Raw genomic sequence first — 24,090 nt, 5'->3', positions numbered from 1 at the left:
GTCCCTCCAGTCTGTCGAGCACCGCCTCTCTAGTAACTAATGTCATTAAGACCCTCCAGTCCTACCACCTTTCCATCGCTAACACCCGGCAAATTATTCACGTCCTCCTCCGTGAAGACAAACAAAAAAGTTATTCAATACCTTAGCCATATCCCCATCCCCTACCACTAGGTCCCCTTTCTCATCCTCTAAAGGACCAACATTCACCCTAGCCAGCCTCTTCCTTTTTATATATTTATAAAAACTCTTGCTATCCTTTTTTATATTAAGCGCTAGCCCAGCTTCATAGTTTCTCCTACCCTTCTTTATCAATTTCTTTGTCAATCTTTGTTGACATTTAAACCTCTCCCAATCTTCTTCTCGCCCACTACTCTTAGCTACTCTAAATTCCTCCGCTTTTAATTTAACACTTTCCTTCACCTCCTTCGTTATCCACGACTTATGACCTCTCTTCCTACTATCCTTTTTGACCATCGGAATAAATTTCCGCTGAGCACCAAGAAAGATCTCCTTAAAGATCCTCCACTGCTCCTCAACAGACCTCCAATGCGCTCCCCCAGTCCACATTCGCCAATTCTTCTCTCATCCTACCGTACTCCCCTCTATTCAAACAGAGGACGCGTGACCGGGAACCCACTTTCTCCTCCTCCATCTGCATCAGAAACTCCGCCATACAATGATCACTCTCCCCAAGAGGATCCTTCCCCGCAAGGTCCCTAATTCTACCCGCCTCATTACATAGCACCAGATCCAAGATAGCTCGCTCCCTCGTCGGCTCCAACACACACTGTTCGAGGAAACTATCCCGGCAGCATTCCAAGAACTCTTCCTCGAGCCCTCCGCGTCCAACATGGGTCGACCAATCAATATGCAGATTGAAATCCCCCATAACTACGGCCGTCCCATTCTTGCACGCCGCACTTATTTGCGCGTTAACAGCCCGCCCCACCTCCAGATCATTATTCGGGGGCCTATAGACGACACCCACCAGCGTCTTCCTCACTTTGCTGTTCCTAATCTCCACCCACAATGATTCCACCCTCTGCTCCTTGGCTCCAATATCATCCCTTGCTACCACCGTGATGCTACCCTTAATCAGCAGAGCTACGCCCCCCCCTTTTCCCTCCTGCCTATCCTTCCTAAACACTTGATAGCCCTGTACATTCAGCTCCCAGTCCCTGTCACCCTGCAGCCACGTCTCTGTAATGGCCACCAGATCGTATCCATTTGTGTCGATCTGCACCACCAGCTCATCCACTTTATTCCGAATGCTTCGTGCATTCAGATAAAGCGCTTTCATCCCAGCCTTCACCTGGACCCTATTTGCCGTAATGCCACCAACCATACTCACGCCCCCTACTCCCTCTATTATTGGGACATCCTCGGCCTCTTCCCGTACCTGTACCCTCTCCTTAACTTTAGACCTCGTAACATCACCTACCCTCGCGCACACCACCACCACCACCACACACACACACACACACACACACACACACACACCCCCCCCCCCCCCCAATTAGTTTAAAGCCCTGTCTACAGTCCTCTTTACTCGATTCGCCAGCACTCTGGTCCCAGCACGGTTCAGACCAACCCCATCCCGCCCGAACAGGTCCCACCTACCCCAATACTGGTGCCAATGCCCCATAAGTTCAAACCCATTCTTCCCACACCAATCCCTGAGCCACCCATTCACTTCCTTAATCCTGTCAACCCTACGCCCGTCTGCACTCGGTTCAGGCAGTAGCCCAGAGATAACCACCTTGTCGGTTCTACTTTTTAATTCCATTCCCAGCTTTTCATAGTCTGTAATCGAGATGTTGAAAGTATCAACTTTCTCTTAACCACCAGTAAGACAAATCAAACCCCTGATATTTAGCACTTTCAAATAGCTGACACAAGTATGATCAACTGAATGTGATGATTCTATAATATACATTGTTTAAAATATGCATTTATATTTCAAACTAGTAATGCATGCGCTGATCAATCAGTGTTTCATGAAAGCTGATGTTTGGCACAGAATTTATTAGTAGTTTGTTTTCCTTAAACCATCTACTCTTGATGTACATTCATTTGCTTAATCTGTTTAAATTAAGTTCAAATGCTTTTTAAACATAATTGTCATTCTACATCTAAGAATTGATTTTCCAAATGTGTGAATTTGTCATGGAATTGTGTCCATAGGGAGTGCATATTGGGAAATTGTGAAGAGTGCACCTGTGACTTCATATATGTGCCCCCGGAGGGCGAGGCACTGTGTTGGGATAATGCATATAGAAAACCAGCCCTGTAGAGTCATAGTTTTGTGAGTTAGAGTGACATGATCCAATAAGTTATTGTTTTGAAACATTCATTTTTCATGACCAGATGTTTGCATTCTCTGAGGAAGCTACATATTCATTTTAGCAACTTGCTAGATAAAGCACAAGAGGCCAATCACGCAATGAGGATGGATCATAGTGTGGACTGAATATTATCGAGGGTTGCAGTATTGACTTCTAACGTGGGGTAGAAGAAGCACAGCAATTCTGGGATGTTTCGTTGCTAATTTGGTTTTAGATGTATCCTGACAACAGATTGCTGTGATGGTGTTTGAGAAACTACAATGTCTTCTCATTTACTGTGGCACAATAATAAAGCCACTTATCTATAGTTTCTATGGTTTGAATTTGATCTTGTTGTGGGAAAATCGTCACTTGGAGTCAGATCTAAGATTCAACACACAGTTTAATCGGACAAAGCTTTGGGAGAAGCGCTGGGTACTCCGCAGTGCACGCAGTCACCTTCTCAACTTTAAAAGATGCTCAACTGCCATTTTATACATTTTCAAATAATGGACAAGTATGGACATTAGCCGTTAGCGCATCATTATACATAGAGTACGTACATTTACGCATTTATGCCCCCCATCAATGACTGGTCTCGTTATTGAAACTCATTGTTTTGGTTCTGCTTTATCTCAAGCTAAGGCGCCTCAAGGTCTGATCTATTTCTTGCAGTAATGCAGTCTCTAACAGGTTTTAACTCTTTGTTGTGCAATACCTGTGCCCAAGTCGGTACATCTTAGTGTCTTTTCCCAGAGTCCATTTGGTGCCAGGTAACCATCTTGTATTCTTTAATTTTGATTTTACTCCAACAACTCCCCCTTTTTAGTCAGGATTATGATCTAATAATCTGATGGACCAACAACAGCAGCATCATGGGTCCAGCAATTGATATGCCTGACCCTGTAACCAACAGGTCATGCGTTATCTATTTCATCTCTTGTCTGGCCCATTACTGCTATTGGCAGCTCGCCAGCTGCCTGCTGCTCTAACACTAATTGCGCTGCTCTATGTGCGGCGTGGTTCCTTTTGTAATTGAACCAATCTGGGTTATCCCCTTCTGGTTCCTTTTGATGCACTTTAATTTTTATTACTGCAGCTTCTTGGGGATTTTTCGCTGGCTTTTAGTAATGCCTCGATCCTTTGGTGTTTAATAGGAGTTCCTCCCGTGGTTACAAACTTCCTTCTATCCCATGCCGTCATACAATCGTGTATTACCCCGAATGCGTACCTACTGACGGTATATACGTTTACTGTCTTTTCTTCAGACAATTCTAGTGCCTTTGTGAGTGCCATTAGTTCTGCCATCTGCCTGGATAGACCTCTGTCAATTCTTTCTGACTTTGCTGTTTCCAATTTGTCATTTACTACTACCCACCTTGTCCGGGGCGATCCTTCCAGGTATTTACGTGAGCCATCTACAAAAAGGGTCTCCTCAGCTGTTGCTATAGGTACATCCTTTATCCTGCCTTCTTTACATCCATATCTACGTCTCCACAGTTATGTGGTTCTCCTGTATCCAAAATTCCTTCTGCTGGGTTATTTCCTGTGTCCCTTACTATTTTAATTGATTTGCTGGGAGGTAAGAGGACGGCTTCCCATTTAGCCCTTCTCATGTTTGAGACGGACCTTAACTACCCTGTATTTAGCATTTCCACCAAGGTGTGTTTGGTGTGGAGGATTATATTTCCTGTCATTTACTATTGATTTACTGAGCCTTTACGGCTCAGGCAGCGCAATCTAAGGCAGCTATGCATCTTGGCAGTCCAGTTAGTACCGGCCCTCCTGCTGTTGAATAGTAACCTATGGGTCCCCGTTTATCGCCATGATCTTGCGTTACTACTGCAGCGTAGAACCCCCCCCCCCTTGTTATTATAGTCCGTGGAAATCTTTATTGGAATCTGGTAGCCCCAGTCTGTGGGCTGATATCAGTTCTGCCTTTAACTTATTGTAGGCCTCTTCGTGCTCAGGTCCCCATTCTCCAGAGTCTAAAGCTGGCTTTCCCCCTTTAACCAGTCTCTGTACAGGCTCTGCCAATTTTGCAAATTCCGGGATAAAACTTATGGCTATAGTTAAACAATCCCAGCACCTTCCTGACTCCTTGTACGGTGACTGGCCACAGCATTTGTTGTACCGCCACCTTTTGGTCTGTTGGCATTTCTTTAAGCCCTTTATGATATTACGTATCCTAAATATAGGACTTGTGCTTTCCCGATTTGTGCCTTTTTGGGGCTCACCTTTTAACCCTGTGGTTTTCAGTTCATTCAACACGAGGTATAGTGCTTCCTGATGTCCTGACTTAGATTCTGAAGCTGTTAATATATCATCCATATATTGTAGAATTGTGCTACCCTTTGGTTGTTCTACCATGTTCAGCATGTCACTCATTACTCAGTGGAAGATATCCCTGCAGTAGGCGAGTCCAAATGCAGTGTTTGTTTCCTGCTGTAAATGCGGATTTGTCTTGGGATCCGGCATCCAAGGATAGGGACCAGAGTCTTGGCTGTATCCAATATGGTAAAGATTTTATGCTCCGGTGCCAATCCATTCAGGATTGTTGAGGGGCTTGCAACAATGGGGTGCAATTTGGATGTGACTTTATTGAGGTCGGTGTAGTCTGTCGTGAGCCTGTAACTTCCGTCGGGTTTGCTCACTGGTCAGATTGAGGAGTTAGTGGTACTCGTAGTTTCCCTTAGGATTCCTTTCTCCACTAATCCTTAAACTATTTCTGCTATAGCTGCCTTTGCTTCCGGTTTTATCGGGTACTGTCGGTGGGGTTTGTGCTCCGATCCGGGCACTTTTTATCAGGTCAGTTTTGGTTAGGCCAGTTTCTAATTTTGTTTTGACCCATACTCCGGGGATGGAGGCACAGATGGCTCCAAACCCCTCTGTTTCTAGTCAGCAATCTTTGGTGGTGACTGTGGCCACCTTGATGGTCTTGAGGTGACTTGTGAGTTTTTCTATTTCCGGTTTTCTGGCCGTCTCGTTTTGGCCAGATTAATTTTCCCTTCCCACTGTCAATCAAAATCTCATACTCCTTCATTAAATCATTTCCCATTATTGTACCCTCATTATTTTTACATGCATAGAATCTCATTGATATATAAAAATTGTTTATTTTTACTAACGTGGTCTTGTTCAGGCAGGCAGGTGTTTTGTTGCTTCCTATCCCTGTTAGATAAATCATCCTACTTGTAGTGGGTAAGGGAAGGTTGGTGACAGATGTTGATGCTCCTGGATCCACCAGCATCTCAAGTTGCCTGCCCCCTACTAGTGCAGACACAGAGATCCTTCCCTCCTTCTTACCCTTATGAATGAGGGCTGCAGGTCATCAGTCTTGCTAACCTCGGAGGTTACTTAGTTCTTCCAGTTCCGCTGTGGACATGGATATGGGTGGGGGTCTCCCATTTTGTCCCAACATATTGCTTCCATGTGTCCATTTTTATTACGATGGTTACAATGTCTCCCACTGTTTCCAAATTTATTTCCTTTCCTTGGGACCCCGCACTCCTCTGCAAAGTGCCCTTGCTGGCCACAATTGTGGCAGGTCAGTTTGGGCTTAGCTCTGCTCCCATTACCGTAGGCAGCTAGTCTTTCCTGTTTTGCCCTTGTCTGAGATTTCTCCTCCCTGCCTCCAAGTACGCCATTACCCATTCCACCAGTTCATCATAATTCTGGGACATGATCACTCCCATCTTTAGTATAGTTTGGTGAGCGTTGGAGAGCCCATCCTTGAAAGCTTGAACAAAGGCTCGGTCCCCATGGCCTGGGTTTCCTTGCTCTGAGCATTCCTGGTATACTTGGAACAACCGTTCCCCGTATTCAGAAGCTCCTTCCCCCTTTCATTGCTTGATCGTTGTGATACTACTCCGATTAGTAGGAGCATTTCCTAAAACTGTTTGGACTTCTGTTTTAAACAGGGTGAAGGGTGCGTGTTGCATCTATTTCTGCTATTAGGGCCACTGTGTGTGTCCAACGTCCCCCACTGTAGTCTTGTGCAGGGGGAATGGCGGGCCTTCTGGCTACCTGCCTCCACTTATCTACTGGACATGCAGCCCTAACCAATTGGTGTATATCCCTTAGGTGCAGTTGTCCTACCCAAATCGTATCTAATTCTTCACAAAACTTCATATTTGTGCATTTAGGTCATAGTTTACCCATGGAGGCCATTATCAGTTGTTTTTTGCCCGGAGTGAATGGTTTGTAATTTGCTTTTAGCTACGCATCCGTTCCCCTTCTGTTACTGGCGCCAAGTTCTGTTCTAGCGCTTCTCCTTCCTCTGGAGGGGTGGTTTTCGATTCATAAGGGGCAGAGGAACAATTTCCCCTCCCCATTGATTCTCCTCTAATACTCAATTCCTTTTCTCCAACTCCCTTACTCAGGATTCTAATTTTTTAATCTTGTCCTTATCTTCATTCTGCTTTTTAGTGGAAACGACTACTTGTTCAATTAGTCCAGCTATTTGATGTACTAATAATACCCCTGCCTTTTTTGTTTTGTCTTTCTTTTGCCCATCTACCCACTTTCTCTGTTGTTCTAAGGTCTGAGAAGCATCCCAGCCATCCCTTTGCATCTTCTTAATCAGCGCGTTTCTGTCTATCATATGTTTATCAATAAGAGATCCCGCAAGTCCCCACTTAGTTTCTCTATCTGCCATCTTGCAGACCTCTATACCCCTAGCCACGATTACTCTCTTAGCAACGAGTTTTCTCCACCGTTAGGATTTCTACTTATACTCACTGCCCCGACCACGATTACTTCCTTGGCAACATGTTTTCTCCATCATTAGGGTTTCTATTTATACTCATGGCCACGATTACCTCCTTGGCAATGTGTTTCCTCCACCGGAGTCCGGCTCTAGGTCAGAGTGGTCACCTCCTTCCTACACCACTTTGCAACGTGAGGACAAGCACACAAACTTTTATGCAAACAGGTGGCAAACTCTGCGTTTGTTCACCACTACAGAGTTTGATGCTAAATGACCTTTATCACATGCTTCACAATCCTAAGTGCCTTGGTGTTTCTACGCTCACTTCAGGGTCCTGATCTTTGTGTGGGGGATTTCCCCTCTTAACAACCAGTCTAAGGCTGCACGTTTGAGACAGGCACTTCCTTGTCCTTAGTTGATCAGCACAAGCGATCAAATCCTGATTCTCTCTGACAGTCGCATAAATTCCCCTAATTTTCATCCATTTTTAATTTCATTGTTGACTTGGTCTGACTCCCCCAGATGCAATAATCTCTACTCCAGTTGGCCAATCGAGGCCAACCAATCAACTCACCAGGTGAGATCCTGTCCGACTGCGCCAATTTGTTGTGGGAAAATCACCACTCGGAGTCAGATCTAAGATTTAACACGCAGTTTTATTGGACAAAGCTTTGGGAGAAGTGCTGGGCACTCCGCTGTGCACACAGTCACCTGCTCAACTTTAAAATGGCAGTTGAGCATCTTTTATACATTTTCAAATAATGGACGAGTACGGACATTAACCATTAGCACATCGTTACACGTAGACAAGTATGGACACTGGCAGTTAACACGTTATATGTAGAATAGACAAGTATGGACATCGACAGTTAACACATTGTTATACATTGAGTAAATACATTTATGCCCCCCACCAATGACTGATCTCGATACCAAAACTCATTGTTTTGGCTCTGCTTTATCTCAAGCTAAGGTGCCTCAAGGTCCGATCTATTTCCTGCAGTAGTGCAGAGACTAACAGGTAACAGGTACAATGCCTGTGTCCAAGTCAGTACAATTTAATGTCTTTTCCCAGAGTTCATTTTGTGCCAGGTAGCCACCTTGTATCCTTTAATTTTAATTTTACTCCAACAATCTGTTCCTATAGCCGGCAGGATTATGCAGCTTTTATGCAACTTTGATGCAACATGGGCCACCACCAATTGAAATAGATAGGCCAAGAGAACAACCAGTGCTTTGAGAATTTGATCACATGATATTTGGGCAATATTTATTTTGTTTAAGATCAAGCATCTGAAGCTGATTTTTCTATTTGACTTGATTTACATTTGAGTTCCAGCACTTTAATGAGATTGGAAAAATCCGAGGTCAGATAACAAACAAACTATTATGGCACTTCATTTTTGGAAGGGAGATACAATAGAGAGAGAGGAATTGTAGCTGATGTTGGAATAACATTGGACAATTCCAGCATTGTATGGGGTCTTGGATCATATCTGATAACCCAATAGTTCATAGTTGATTTAAGACTTAGGGATGAGCTGGTGAAGTCTTATTGAAAGTCATCTCTACCCCCTCCAATTTTAGCCCATCATTCCTTAAATGTGGAGCATGTTGTGATTTGATTTCGTGTTGCCAGTAACTTTCGAATTGTAGGAGAATAAAAGGAGAAAATATTGCATCAGATTCTTCATCTATTCCTGCCACTTTCACCCATGTATGGCCTCATGTACACACCAACTTGGAGAGGTCAATGAATAACAAGAAGGAAAAGATTGATTTTTATCCTTTTCTCAATAGCAATTTTACTATTTTCTTTACATTAATTTATGCATTGTAGGCGCTGCTGGCTAAGTCAGCGTGTATTGCCCATCCCTAGTTTGCCCTTGAGAAGGTGGTGAGCTGCTTCCTAATCCTCTAAGAGAACTAACTCTATATATCTAGTGGAAACACCCCCCCGCCCTCCTCCAAAGCTGCCCAATTTTTTTTCATGTTGGAACTGGGTCTTAGACATCTGTGCTTTGGTTGATCATCCTTGACTGCCAAAGCATTTCTGCTTTTTTTTTAAACCAAATGCTGAAGTACATATTGATTGTAATGTTGTCATTATTTGACTTCTTATGTGACATATTTAATTCAAGAACCCTTAATATTGCAGATTTGAAATTGGATGAAGTCCTGATGTTCTGGTAGATTAGATACCAATTAAGGTAGTTTGCTGTTTCAAATACTCAAATCTAGCACTGGGTAGTTTTTTTTAACAACGTCAGGGAAGGCAACTTTGATAAAGACCTTGTATTGACCATACATGTCTATGAATACTTTCAGGTCACCAGGGGAGTTGGTTACTGAAGAATAGTTGTCATATTTTAAGTAATTAATCATGATTAATTGTAACATCCTTTTTCTTTCCGTGTATGTCTGTTTCTTTAAATAAATGTATTTGGATAAACAGTGAGTGTTGATAAATCTTTGGGGACTGGCTGGGAGGAGTTGCTGTGCTTTGCAGAGTCAGATTAAATAAATACTCCAGGGATGCCTTAAAATCATTTTCTGAGCTTTCCCCCAGTACCTTTGAATTCTTTGGATAAAACGTAAATACATACCATTTCGTGTGATTGCCTTCAGTTTGGTACATAAACTAGTAACCATGAGACCTTGATCATGGCTGTCAACACGGCTCCATAGGATATTTTATTGATCAGCATCTCATTGGACAGGAAAGCCATTCAGGTGGAGACTAAACATACAAAAATGTATTTTTCATTACTGCTGAATGCTGGGGAAGACCTACGTTTTGTAAAATTAAACAGGCCCCATTGTGCAATTGGCAACAAGAAAATACCAATCTGCAGGATTCTCATGGCTTGTGGCAGGACTGGTTCTGATGGGTCAGGTATCATTTTGGTATTTAATTGTTTTTCTTTGTGCTTTTCTTATTTTATAGCAAAGCTGTACTCAGCAGAAAAGGTTGGCGTTCTTTCTATCCACTCATTGAATGTTTCTTTGGCCTACACCTGGAGTGTTCTCAAGGCCATGTTGAGCTCTGAAATTATGTGCATCCACGAAACATTACTATTTCATCAGTTCAGAAAGCCATTAGCATTTCTCCATGTTAACCTGACTATGCTGGTTCTTGCGACCTCAGAATGTTGGATTATCTAGCGTGGATACAGTCAAAGAACAATTATTTTACTGAAGTGAAGTTTATAATTTTGTAAAATAACTTCCCTTTAACTTTATGTAACAAGCAAAATATACTGGTGATCTTCTTCTAAAATAAGTTAAACCTCATGTAAAAAGTGCCATGTTGGCCTGCTGCATGTTTTCTTTGAGTTCCTAACAGTCTTGTACTCTTACTGTAGCATAGTTCCAGTGTCTTTCTTACAATTATACAGCTTCAGGTTTTGTTTTAGTTAACACCAGTATAGCAGTGTGGCAGTAGCGTTGTGAGAATGGAGATGATAATCTGATAGCAAATTGCAAGTTCTTTCAAGCAAAAGGATATTCTTGTTTCCCCCCACCCTCCCTTTCACCATTCCCCCCTAGATGGCTGCAACATCAAGTTTGTGGTTAGATGTTAAACCTCTTTCCAAAGGATGAAGATGATCGCTATTGTAATCAAACATTCTTGTAAATAATTCAATTTTTAAAACAATTCACAATGGTGAAACCTCTTCTGTTACCAAGGCCAAGTTTTCATTGTCATTCCAGCAGAAATGATTATGGAGAACAATTACCTTTATACATTAAATTTTGGAAAAGCTACATTACCTATTTCTGTAATGATGAAAAAAATGAAATGTATTGACCTTTAGATGGTTAGCCAAGAGAGTGGGAGGGACTAAGTCATTCAAATACACTTACAAATTGTCAGCAGTCTAAAGGTTATGGTTTATTTTGACATACATTTAAAAAAAAGACATGCATCTTGAGCAGTCAATGACAAAATGATCCTACACTTCATACACCATAAATTTCAGAATTCTATGTAAATTGCATAGAATGTAATAATAAAACTTAATTATTGCCAATTTTGAAGTCTGCTTTAAAATGTGATCCTTTCACTGATTTGAATGAGAAATGTAGGGCGGATGCAAGCTTCTTTTAAATAAAAAGTTAGTCCAGAGGAACTGAAGCTAGCTGCATGTCACCCTACAAAGATTTGAAATTATTGAAATCCTGGTAGATGTGGCAGGGGTCAGGAGATTGGCTTAAGTTCTAAAAACATCCTGAAAATTGGGCATTTCTGTTTGTATTTTTAAGGAAATTTATTGGCTAGATGAAGAGTACATTACAGAAAGAAATCTCCCTTACCTACCAATAAATGAAATTTTAAAAACTTTATGCAGACGTTCAGCTAACTGGCAGGCAGTAATCTTAGCAATTGGTATTTTTATTCTCGGCTGTCTAGGAGAATGCTGGGGGTCATTTGGTTAAATTGTGACTATTCTGTGTCGTGAGATGACTTTAACTTTGTTAATGGACACGATTAAGGTTTGAGTACATGATTTAGTTATTTAAAGTAGTACACTTAATTTCCTTTGCAACAAAAGGAATAAAATATTGAAACTAACATGCCCCTCCCCCCCCACCCCCGCATGCGTGCGCGCACACACACACATATGCACACGCACACATATATACACACACACACACGTGGGATGGGAATTGATTTCCTTCACCTAAATCACAGTTGGCAAGTCTTGCAATAGTCAAAGTTAAGAACTAATAATCAGAATTTTCAATTGCATTTTAAGTGGGGACAATGAAGAGAAATATGATTATATTTTTCAGAATTAAGATATCTAATGTATTGCAGGCAATCCTTGTAACTATATCATATTTAGCTTAATAGCCAAATAATTCATACTACCAGTGGGTGGTAACTGTGGTTTCTGCTGTAAATGCTGTAATCTGACTAATCAAGTTTTGCATAGTTAAGCTGTCTTTCTTTTCTGATTACTGAAATTGTTTTTCTACACATTTTGAATTGCAAGATTCCAGTGTGCTAACATGAACTTGCTGTCCAAAAATTTCTTAAAAAGAAAATGTTGTGCTATTTGTCTCTACCCATGAATAAAGATGATAAAGTTCACCAAAGGAGGTTCCCAAAACAAACATGATCGTTACTGTTTGTGGTAAAATGGGTCATCTTTTCCAAATGTCAGAACAGTTTGATTTGATTTATTATTGTGACATATGTTAGCTTACAGTGAAAAGTATTGTTTTTCGTGTACTATACAGACAAACCGTACCGTTCATAGAGAAGAAAACAAGAGAGTGCGGAATGTAGTGTTATAGTTGTAGCAAGGGTATAGAGAAAGATATAAGATGGATCCAGTCGAAAGTGACGGCAGCAGGGAAGAAGCTGCTCTTGAGTCAGTTGGTACGTGACCTCAGACTTTTGTATCTTTTTCCTGGCGGAAGAAGATGGAAGAGAGAATGCCCGGGGTGCATGGGACCCTTAATTGTGCTAGCTGCTTTGCCAAAGCAGTGGGAAGTGTAAACAAAGAGTCAAAGGGAGGCTGGTTTGTGTGATGGATTGGGCTACATTCACGATCTTTTGTAGTTTCTTGCGGTCTTGGGTAGAGCAGGAGTCGTACCAAGATGTGATACAACTAGAAAGAATACTTTCTATGGTGATCTGTAAAGATTGATGAGACAAACAAAGAATATTTAATTATAATCAATAAATTCAAAAGCCTAGATTCCTATTAGCTGTTACTCAGGCTCTCCTCTAAGTCAAATGTGGCTTCAATCCCCACTCCAGGGACTTGGGCACAGAATCTAGACTGACAGTTACACTATAGTATTGAGGGACTGATGCAATGTTGGAGTTGGTGTCTTGGGATGCAGTGTTAAAATGAGGTCCCTTCTGTCCCCATAGTTGAGGTCCCATGGCGCTACTCTTAAGAGGAGCTGGGGTGTTTTTCTCAGTATCTTGATCAAGATTTATCCCTTAACCAATGTCCCGAAGAAAATAATCTGGTAAGTATTGCATTGCTTTTATTGACACTTGCTGTGTGCAAATTGGCTGCTGTGTGTTCTTTTTACAACAATGATCGACAGGGTCCTTCCAGTCCTTTTGCTCCTTGCGTTTTTTCTTGTTCTGTGACCAATAATCCAAGGAGAATACCTACCAGCCAGCATTCCCAAGGCTAAGAACAATTGGTTAGTAGAAACCTTGAAGTCAGTAAAAATTACTTCAGCACCTGGCACACATTTTAGATGTTTCTGCAACTTGAATCAGCCATTGGAAAGCACCATATACAACCAGAAATAATCAGTTAGCAACTAACCAAAGTAGTTGGTGATTCATTTCATACTAGTGATGGTTGAGACATTTTGGACCTCCTAAGGGCACGTGTAGCTACCAAAAAAACTTGCAAAGGATTGCAATATTTTGCTGAATATTCTGGAAAACAGGTTAGGAAGGAAGCTTATTGAGGTCAACCTACTTTGTTTTCTATCACCAATTCATGATTCTTCAATACAAAAAGTCTTGAAGCTTTGATGATCTTGGCCCCGTCGTCTGTAGTTTATGCTTCTTCTAATCAGAAGATACAAGTTGTTTGTTTTTTCTTGATATTATGAAATTCCTTTCCCCTAACATTTACTTTGCTTTACGTTGTTTGATTTAACATTGCCTTTATTGGTGATCTCCCAAACGTCTTTTTGGATGTGGATATAGGGTTTGAAGAGCTATTTTATAAAAAAAATGGCCAGTTCAGATAAGTGTTTAAGAATTGTCAATCTTGAAACTATTACTGTGCTGGACTTTAGATATTGTTGGATTTTGGGTTGAGTTGTTCGGGTCAATGGGGTTTCAGGCCATCCCAGATCAGCTGGGGGTCAAGAATTGCTCAGATTATGGGAATAGACTCGTCTGTAAGAAGATAACTAGTCCAATGCTACATTTTGATAATTGCGCTTGGATTTTGGACAGCTGCATTTGAGACTTTATCTATATCTTGTATGCACATTCATCACTGAGCCAGTGTTAATTTCGTAATATTTTTTCATCTTGTACGAATTAAAACAAGTGCATTGCCTAAGAGTTTCTAGTCTGGTGGTTCAGGTTCTTGTGCTGTGGATGCTCAATGCAATTATTATTCCTGTGGCATGATTGGAGCCGATTGAGTGGGCATCAGAGAGTCTGTGACCTGGAAGTTCAGGCCTCTGCTTGGTTTTCATTTCATTTTATTTGATAATTTGGTCTGTGAGCCACCAATTTCCAACTTTCAGTATGTTGGAAATTGTGACATAATATTATCTGAACTATTACGCTGTCCTGAGTTAACATGATTATTACGTGGAAGTTGCATGTTTTCAGCAACCAGCTTTGTTGAGTAGCATCTATCTTTAGTGATAATACAGTGATCAGACACTGTTTGAAACATACCTTTCAAAATTCAATTGTATAAGGTGTGCTTTTGTCATATTGGTACCAGTCAGTTTATATTGGGCTCCCCATTGTTTTTTGCACAAGAAAGATGAAAAGGTGATTGAATTTCATTATTTCATTATCATGTAGTTGACATTACAAAGCAGCATTATAAGAATTTTTGTTCTTGTGCTCACCATCTCTACACCATATTTATTATTGGATGTGTGATCACTACACAAGTAGATTCAGACTTCGTGATTAATGTTCCCAAAGGGTCAAAGAATATTTGCAAAACATTTTCAGCTCCTTCGGCCAATGAAGTCAGCTTCAGCATTGAAAACTCCAATAAAAAAAATCCCTGTGAACATTTGGATATTAGTGATGCTTGGCTGTGCTGGATGAGGCATGAGCTGTCTCTGGGTATTATGTTTAGTGGTCCATTACTTGAGTGCTTTGAAACTTTAAGGCGGAATCTGAAGGAGCCTGTTGGTGGTGCTGGCTTAAATTGATTCCGCCAGTTGAATTCTTGCAATGTTTGTTGTTAAAATAACATTCCCAGTATATTGTTCATCAATAGTGAAATGATCATATTCCATAAATTCCCTACCGTGCAGAAGGAGGCCACTGAGTCTGCACTGACTCTCTGAGAGAGCATCTTAACCCATACCCAACCCTATCCCTGTAACCACACGTTTGCTTTGGCTAATCCACCTAAACTACACATCTTTGGGAGGAAAGCGGAGAACATGGAGGAAACCCATGCAGACACAGGGAGAATTTGCAAACTCCACACAGTCACCCATTGCAGGAATGAAAGCCTGGTCTCTAGTGCTGTGTAAAAAGTCTCACAACACCAGGCTAAAGTCCAACAGGTTTACTTGTAGCAAACACCACTAGCTTTCGGAACTCTCGTGCTGTGAGGGAACAATGCTAACCACTACCACCCTGGCTACCTCCTGCCACTCCCTGAATTTATCACAATAACTGAGCTCCAGTATATTAAAAGCAAGTTAATGAATCTATCAGGAAAATGAACAAATTAAGTAATAGCATTTTGCAGTTTCTACTTATGGGCTTGTGGACCTGTTAGTTCTCAGAACTTGTATTAAGTGAATGACGCTTTGCCAATCTTGGCAGAAACATTAAAGTTTGTTCCATGTGGCAGTCTCTTACTACAGAGCTCATACATTCATTAAAAGAACCTGTAAGAAACAATGTGCAAATGTGTACGTCCACTTACAGGACAAAATAAACTATCAGTTGCAGCTACACTTGTTTTCTGCTTTTGTCAAGACCAATGACTATTTAAATTTTATGCTGCGCTTTGTCTAATTGATAATAGTTGGAGCAGAAGAAGCACAAACATTGTGATGTAAACAAATTTATTGCTGTGTAGGGCTCTTGCCGCCTTAGGCATCAGTAGGAATTGCCAGGATTAGGGATAGGCTGCAAACATCAGTTCCATCATCTGAGAATGGAAATTAGGCATTGGAATGGTGGTCAGGTGCACAATAGCTCCTTCTGCCCCTTGATACCTTTATAAAAAATCAATGTTTTTGGAAATATCAAAGGATCTTATATCCATAACATTGGGGAGGTGATGGCCTAGTGGAATTATTGCTAGACTATTAATTCGGAAACTCTGCTAGTGTTCTGGAGATCCAGGTTTGAATCCTGCCACGGCAGGTGGTGTAATTTGAATTCAATAAAAATGTCTGGAATTAAGAATCTACTGCTGACCATGAAACCATTGTTGGAAAACCCCATCTGGTTCTATTGTCCTTTGGGGAAGGAAATCTGCCATCCTTACCTGGCCTGGCCTACATTTGACTCCAGAGCCACAGCAATGTGGTTGACTCTCAACTGTCTTTGGGCAGCTAGGGATGGGCAATAAATGCTGGCCAGCCAATGACATCCATGTCCCATGAATGAATAAAAATATTTGGGAGAAGAGAGTTGTAGGTTTCCATCACTTTTTGTAATTTCACTCTTAATCTTCAACCCAGGCCATGTATTTCTCATAATTTTGGATTTGCACACCAGAAGCAATACTTTACTTTTCTCTTTATTTCATTGAATCATTATTTTAAATACCTCCATTAGTTTACTCCACTTTAAACTCGATACAAATTAAGTTAATGCAATATGACCTCAAATTTTAATTCTTTAAGCCCCGGTATTATTCTAGTGAATCTATACTGTACTTCTTCCAAGATTAGTATATCCTTTCCGAAGCTATACTGGAACACAATATTCCAGATATAAAATGACAAAAGCCCTGCACAACTGAAATAGAACATCAACATTCCATTAGCCCTTTTGATTTGATTTTTGGATCTGTACATTAGTTTTAGTGATTTGTGCATTTGGACATCCAAATTTCTTTGTTCCTCTACAGCTCCCTGTCTATGACTATTTAAGAGAATATTCCATTTGGCTTTCTTAGTTCCAAACTTCCCATCATTGAACTTTATTACACAGTTTTGTCCACCCACTTAATCTGTTTTAAGACCGTTTAACATTTCTGCTCATATCTGCACAATTTATTGTGTCTCCCAGTTTAGTGTCATCTGTATACTTGGATATACAATCTCTATACAAGTCATTAATATATATGTAAAATTTGGAAACCCTAGTATGGATCCTTGAGAAATATTTCTGTTAATTCAGTCCGTCTTCCAAATAATAACCCACTCAAGGCACAAGGGTATCTCCAATTCTATGTGCTTCCTTTTTTGCTAATAATCTCTTGTGACTTTAAAAAAAATCAACTCATCACTAAATCTGATTTGTCGTATTGCTTGCTTTGATGATTCTGAATTATATTGATCTAGAAACTGTCTCACATATGATTAGGAAGGCTTTGTTTTTACTATCAAAAGAGAAAATGCTGGAAAATCTCGGCAGGTCTGGCAGCATCTGGAAAGAGAGAAAAGAGCTGATGTTTCAGGTCCAGATGACCCTTTGTCAAAGCTCCTCCATAGCTTTTACTCATTGAGCTGTTCTGCTTTTGTGAAAACTCCAAGTATAACTACATTTATTTTGAAATGTGATTGCTTACTTCAATATTGATTAATCTACTGCCATGACATCTGGAGGTCTCTACACAACTATATGATCTTACGCCCTTGTTCATTGTCTGTTTGCCTGTACTTCTTTACTGTAGTTTGTATTTTATTAGTATTGCTACTTTGCTTGCTTTCTGAACTTCCCTGCCTTTGTCAAAGATCTTGATCATCTGCCATCACCACATCTATGAAATGTGCCATAAGCTAAAAGGTCAAAATATTAGGGGCTGTAATTATTTCAAAGTCTTTTTTTTAGTTTATTAGAACCCCCTTCTATGTGAAAGAGCTCCCTCCACTGGAGTTGTTGATATTCCAGTTTTTTAATTCAGAAAGTTGCATGAAAGAACTGACTCATAAATTATTAAGACTTGATAAATGAATTGGTCATCAGATGACTTCAGGGTGGGGCTTTCAAATCCAATAAGTTTGTCAGAGAGTGGGGAGGTGGAGATGGTGGGGGGAAGAGGATGGTCTGAGGCCATCTATAGTTTTGAGACCCTGGGAAAGAATTGAGTCAGGATGCTATTGTGAACATGAAGGGAAGAGCAAGAGTATGTAGTGCTGCATACTTTCAGATAAAATAAATTCAAAAGAATTTCAGTGGATCAGTGACCAAATTAATATTGATTATAATAAACACAAGGCTGGAGGATTCAGATGAAGGATCAATGTTAAATGATTATCATCTTTTTGCATTGTATCCAAGGGTAAGGAAAATGTTCAAAGAGCCTCCTTGGGCATTGGCACAATAATGAAGTCTGAGATTTGATTTATTTTTCTTTACTAAGTGAGTGGAAAATTATTTTCACTTAAAAGGAAATAAGCAACTCAGAAGCAATGGTAGCAGTGGGAATGAAGTGGGATTTTCAGTTGAAATCTGAGGATGTGGTGATCAGGAATGTTATTAGATGACAGAAAATGGAGTTATCTAAGGTGGTCATCTTTGGGTAAAACTGACAAGACACTTGCTAGAGTTGAAAGAGACCAAATTTATGTTACTCTTGGAGAATATTCATTAATGGATATCAAGAGATGGTGATTCATCCACAGCTCTGTGAAAGTTTTATGCAACATATTATGGCATTGGGGGGAAAAAAACAGAAGGAACAGGTAAAAGTCAGGAGTGAAATGTGTTACAGTTCTATAGGTGCATTCCAAAGGCAATAGAAACCCTGCAGTGCAGGAAGAGGCCATTTGGCCCATCGAGTCTGCACCGAACACAAACCCACCCAGGCCCTAACCCCATATCCCTACGTATTTACCCGCTAACCTCTCTAACCTACGCATCTCAGGACAGTAAGGGGCAATTTTTTAGCAAGGTCAATCAACCTAACCCACACATCTTTGGACTGTAGGAGGAAACCGGAGCACCTGGAGGAAACCCACACAGACATGATTAAAAATGTGCAAGCTCCGCACAGACAACGACCCAAGTCGGGAATCGAACTCAGGTCCCTGGAGCTGTGAAACAACAGTGCTAACCATGCGCTCCCGTGCCGCATTAAGATAATTAATGAAATGGCTATGCTAAATGTTGTTTGAACAATAGTGAATTAGGCTTGGATACTTTCAGATGATGGATACTTTGAGAATTTATAGTAGCTAGTATAGCTTAAAAATGCATGTGAAAGCAGTAAAATGGCAGCGTTATACGTTATTTCTGAGTTTTGACTCTTGACTTTTACCTGTTCCTTCAGTTTTTTTCCCCAATGCCATAATACATTGCATAAAACTTTCATTCCTTTCGCAGAGCTGTGGCTGAATCACCGTATCTTGATATCCTTCAATGAATATTCTCCCAGAGTAATACAAATTTGGTCTCTCTCAGCTCTAGCAAGTTCATAACATAGATGGGGTCCCTTCGATTCTTCATGTCTATGTTCGGTTAGAGAAATCTAAAACTAATCCCATTGCCCTAACTCTCGCCATAGCCTAATATCTTGATCTTCAAATATTTGTCCAATTTTTCCTCAGAAGATCAAGTTAACTGCCATAATTATTCCCTGTAGCAAAGAATTCTAACACACAGAGCTGGAATGCTTTATCAAGAAATTCCTGTTAATCACTGTACTCACTGTCTTGAAATCCATTTAAAATGGTCACTGATTGTATAATTAGTGGGAAAATATCTATTTTATCATTATGTGGGGAAAAATGAAAAGTTAAGGAGAAAAACTTGTTATTGACTAATTCAATAAATGATTAATCAGTAACCAAAGGAGAAAAATGACAAGAGTTAAAGGAACTGAGAGGAAACAGTGGAGGAAAAAGTAACTAATTTTCAAGTACTCAAAAGTCAAATACACAGCCTAATGGTCACTCAATTTATATGATTGGGTAAAGTGGCGATCTGTTTTGTTCTTGTTCCCTTGGTCATGCATCACCTTTACCTAAGTAAATGCCTTCTCAAGCCTCTGATTTGCTTAGAACCAATTACAAATATGTCAAATTGACAAGGACGGTTGGGAAGAACAGTATGTAGAATGCTTGGTAGCATTTTCCAGGAACAATACATTGTGGAAGCAACGTTATTTTAGATACTGTTTTGTGTAATGAGATGGGATTAAATAATAATCTCATAGTAAAAGATCCTCTGTAGAGTCAGTGGAGTGGGGTAGGTGATCATAATATGATTTGATTTCATTTATGTTTGAGATTAGCATACTTATTCAAAACAAGGAGGGGCATGATGGGACAAAAAAGGTTGATTGGTAAATACACAAAGTTATGGATATAAATAAGTGGAAGACATTTAAGGAAGTGATTCAAAATTTAAAGATTTAAGGTATAGACAGGTATTTTCTGACTAAGGAGTCTTAGAACATAGTGACACAGTCTCAAAGTAATTGTTTGATCAATTGAGACCAATTTCTTAATTTCAGATGATTGTGAGTATTTGAAATTGCTAATCCAGAAAGTGTAGATGCTTCGTTGTCGAGTACATTCAAGGCTGAGATAGATGCAGTTCTAGTGTTACACAAGATAGCAACAGGAACAGACTATGCAATCTGTTGAGCCTGCTCAGCCACTTAATATGATATGGCTGACCTTGACATTCAGTGCCAGTTTCCTGCCAGTTCCCTGAGAGTGCAAAACTCTACCCCAGCCTTAAATGTGTTCAATGATAGAGCATTCATAATCCTCTGCAGTATAGAATTCTAAAGATTTACAATCCTTTGAGTGAAGATATTCTCCTCCTTAGTTCCAAATGATCACCCCCTTATGCTGAAACTGTGTCCCTGTATTTTAGACTCCCCAGCCACTCTTGGTGTCAAACCTGTCAGATCCTTTCAAAATCTTGTATATTTCAATCAGATCACATCTTAATTGTTTTAAACTCCCAATTTATTCAGCGCCTCATCACAGGGCAACCCTGTCATTCCAGGGGCCAATCTAGTGAACCTTTGCTGGACTGCCTCCAATGCAAGTTTATCTTTCTTTAAATATGGAGACCAAATCTGCACACAACATTTGCTGTGTCCTGTGGATTTCAGGAATAAGGGTTGTTGGTGTGAAAATGGAGGGTCTGTTTAGCCCACTTGTGCTCCTATTTCTTATATAGGAATATCAGATGATGCTTATTCCAATTTTTAAAATAACTTCTGTGGCACTATAGCATTCTGAACTCAGCAGAGCACGAGATCAAACCTGTGTCATCTTATGGGTGATGCAACAATAGTGAGCTTGGTTAACATGTAGGGAGGATCTCATTCTTGAACCCTTTTGTGCCAGAATCTCTCAAAAATTGGCCATCAATATTGGTAATATTAGGCCCATTGGTCAGCTCAGGTTCTCTCACACAAATGATTGATTACTTCTGGATATAATGCAAAAGACTTGTGAAAATTATTTAATTTGGAAAGAAATAGCATCGCCAGCTTTCCTGTAAGGTAAGGTCTGTCAGGTAAAGATCCTAGGTTTTATTTTCTTGGAGTCAGATTCTTGAGTTATTTACCATGCTAGAGAAAATAAAGTTGAAAGATCGAAAAACATTACTCTTGGAATATTTCCAGTGAACAATGCTGATGCACTTCCTCACCGATAGGATCTTGGCTCAAGAGACAGGTTCTCCTTGATGATTGGCCATTTTGATGGAAAAACTGCCAGTTCTTTGCCTGCAGCTTTCAGGTGAGCATGTTAACGGCATTCTGTAAGGTTTTTTGATGTGTGGTACAAAGTGAAGGAAGTTTGTTCCAATGGTTCAGACTCTTGTGTGTGAAGTTTCACATTTTGAAGTGCTTGCCAGTTTGGGACTCAAATGAGTTCTTGATTTTTTTTTTGTTTTTCATGGCACATCTACTGGCTTTGTTTGAGTTCTGTTATTCCTGATCTTTTAAGTAAGAGAGCTGAGGCTCCAACTCTTCAATAAATCTTACCAGCATTTAAACTTGGTTCGTTATAAGTTCTTTATTCCATGTGGTGAGTATCTCTGGCAATTTGCTCATCCCAAATTGCAGTCGAGAAACTGGTCGTGAGCTACCTTCATGAACCACTGCAATCCATCTCGTGTGGCTACACTCAGTGCTGTTAGGAGGAACATTACAGGATTTTGACCTAGCAACAGTGAAAGAATGATAATATAGTTCTAAGTCAATATGGTTTGTGGCTTGGAGGAAAACTTGCAGGTGTTAATGGCATTCTGTAAGGTTTTGTGATGTGTGGTGCAAAATGAAGAAAATTTCAGAAGTCTGTGCCCTTGTTAATCTAGGTAGTAGAGTTTGCGGGTTTGGAAAATGCAGTCGAAAGAGGCTTGGTGAGTTTTAGCAGTGCATCTTGTATATGGTACATTCTGCAGCTACCATATGCTGGTAGTGGAGTGAGAAAGTGCTCAAGGTGGTGGATAGGATGCCAGTCAAGTTGTTTTGCTTCGTCCTGGATGGTGTCGAGCTTCTTGAGTTTAGTTGGATCTACATTCATCAAGACAAGTGGAAAATATTGCATCAGATTCCTGACTTGGCCTTGTACATGGCAGACAGGCTTTGGGAAGTCAGAAGGTGAGTTACCTGTCAAAGAATTCCCAGCCTCTTGACCTGCTCTTGTAGCCAGAGTGTTTGATAAATTCTTCCTTTGTCTTCTAGGAAGCAAATCTTTTAGTAACCGCCTTAGCCCTGCTTGTTAAAATAGCAATATTGATTTCATACAACAGTAATGTTTTCCAACATCGTCCTAAATATCCTATACATTCAGAGCATTGTTGATAAGAGGGAAGCGATGGCCTAGTTGTATTATATCTCGATTATTAATCCAGCAACACAGCTAATGTTCCGGGGTCCCAGGTTCAAATCTCGCTATGGCAGATGGTGGAATTTGAATTTTAAAAAAATCTGGAATCAAGAATCTATTGATGACCATGAAACCATTGTCAGTTGTTAGAAAAACTCATCTGGTTCACTAATGCCCTTTAGGGAAGGAAATCTGCCATCCTTACTTGGTTTTGTCTACATGTGACTCCAGACACACAGCAACATGTTTGACTCTCAACTGCCCTCGGGCAGCTAGGGATAAGCGACACCCATGTCTCACAAATGAATCAAAAAGTCATAACTTGTTCCGTTTGCTTATCTGCTCTGTCGCCGACTTGCTCTCTCTTCCTTCTGTTGCCAAATATGATACTGAGGCCTTCTTGTAAAATTAAGGGACCTTCTAAAAGAATGTCACCTGTATCCTGGACCTTGGGTTCCTGTTAACTTTTTTTACAAGTAGCAATTTGGAACACATCATACACATGCGCAACATTATTGTGTGGACCTGTGAGCTATAGGTAATTTTGATCTTTTCAACATCATCTTAGTGCCTTTTGCAATTAGAAGGGCATCCATTGTTCAATTGGGCACCATGAAATCAGGCTCCTGGTTATGTGGAAATTGCTTAAGTGAAGCCAAGCCATTGGTTACATTACTGATGACATCCTTGTTCGTTGGTAATGGGTTGCTGCTTCCATTCAAAGTTCTTTCCATTATCTTTCAAGTTTAATTTTTCCTATACAAGATTTATGTCATTTTGTATTAGTTTGAAATAGTGAACAACATTTGATTTCCTCTCTTTTATAAGCCATCTGCCTCCGAGTTTATTTTGCTGCTCCAGTCCACTTGAGGTCTGGTACAAGAAAACTCCCCCATAGGAAAAGCTAAATTAGATGTTAGTAGTGGAAGTTCTTTCTAACCTTGGTCCTGGTGGAATTGCAAGTCAGGCAACAATTAGTGCCTCTCTTAATTGAGATGTCAAAGTAGAGGGTAATAACTTTGTCATTTTTAAAAAACCTGTGGAGCTATTGGTCAGATGTGAGCAGTGCATGGGTGCTATTGTAGTCAATGCCAAAGAAATGTTAGATGCTAGTTCATGCCAGTAATTTCCCAAGTGATTTTCAAATTTATTCGTAGAATTGAATGTTTATGGGTAGGATGGTGGAGATGGGGGCGGGATGGATGGGAGGAGAGAGAGAGGTAAACAGCTCCCCCCACAAGGAAATTGTGAGGATGGTGATACCTTTAACTGCTCACGTTCATGTTTGTGCACAAAATTATGAGGGGTCTGGGCAGAACAGATGGGAGAAATTATTTTTGTTATCAAAGGATCAAGAACCAGAGGACACTGGTTTAA

The 24,090-nt window shown here is 40.4% G+C and overlaps 1 protein-coding gene across 6 annotated transcripts in view; it reads left to right on the top strand.

Moving 5' to 3' along the window:
• The window catches only part of znf423 (zinc finger protein 423), a 377,947-nt gene that overhangs the window by 47,704 nt on the left and 306,153 nt on the right, over positions 1 to 24,090 (top strand). The window contains exon 2 of one of the 6 annotated variants that reach the window (XM_080186962.1): positions 21,504 to 21,618. The exons of the other annotated variants lie outside the window; for them this stretch is intronic. Within the exon in view, the coding sequence (XP_080043088.1) occupies positions 21,582 to 21,618 (37 nt within the window). The 5' untranslated portion in view covers positions 21,504 to 21,581. The remainder of the gene's footprint in view (positions 1 to 21,503; positions 21,619 to 24,090) is intronic. 6 annotated transcript variants of the gene reach the window in all.

This window comes from Carcharhinus amblyrhynchos, chromosome 4, assembly GCF_965287045.1.
Source record: "Carcharhinus amblyrhynchos chromosome 4, sCarAmb.v2.hapA, whole genome shotgun sequence".
Taxonomy (NCBI): Eukaryota; Metazoa; Chordata; class Chondrichthyes; order Carcharhiniformes; family Carcharhinidae; genus Carcharhinus; species Carcharhinus amblyrhynchos.
This window is presented reverse-complemented; position numbering and strand designations above follow the sequence as displayed.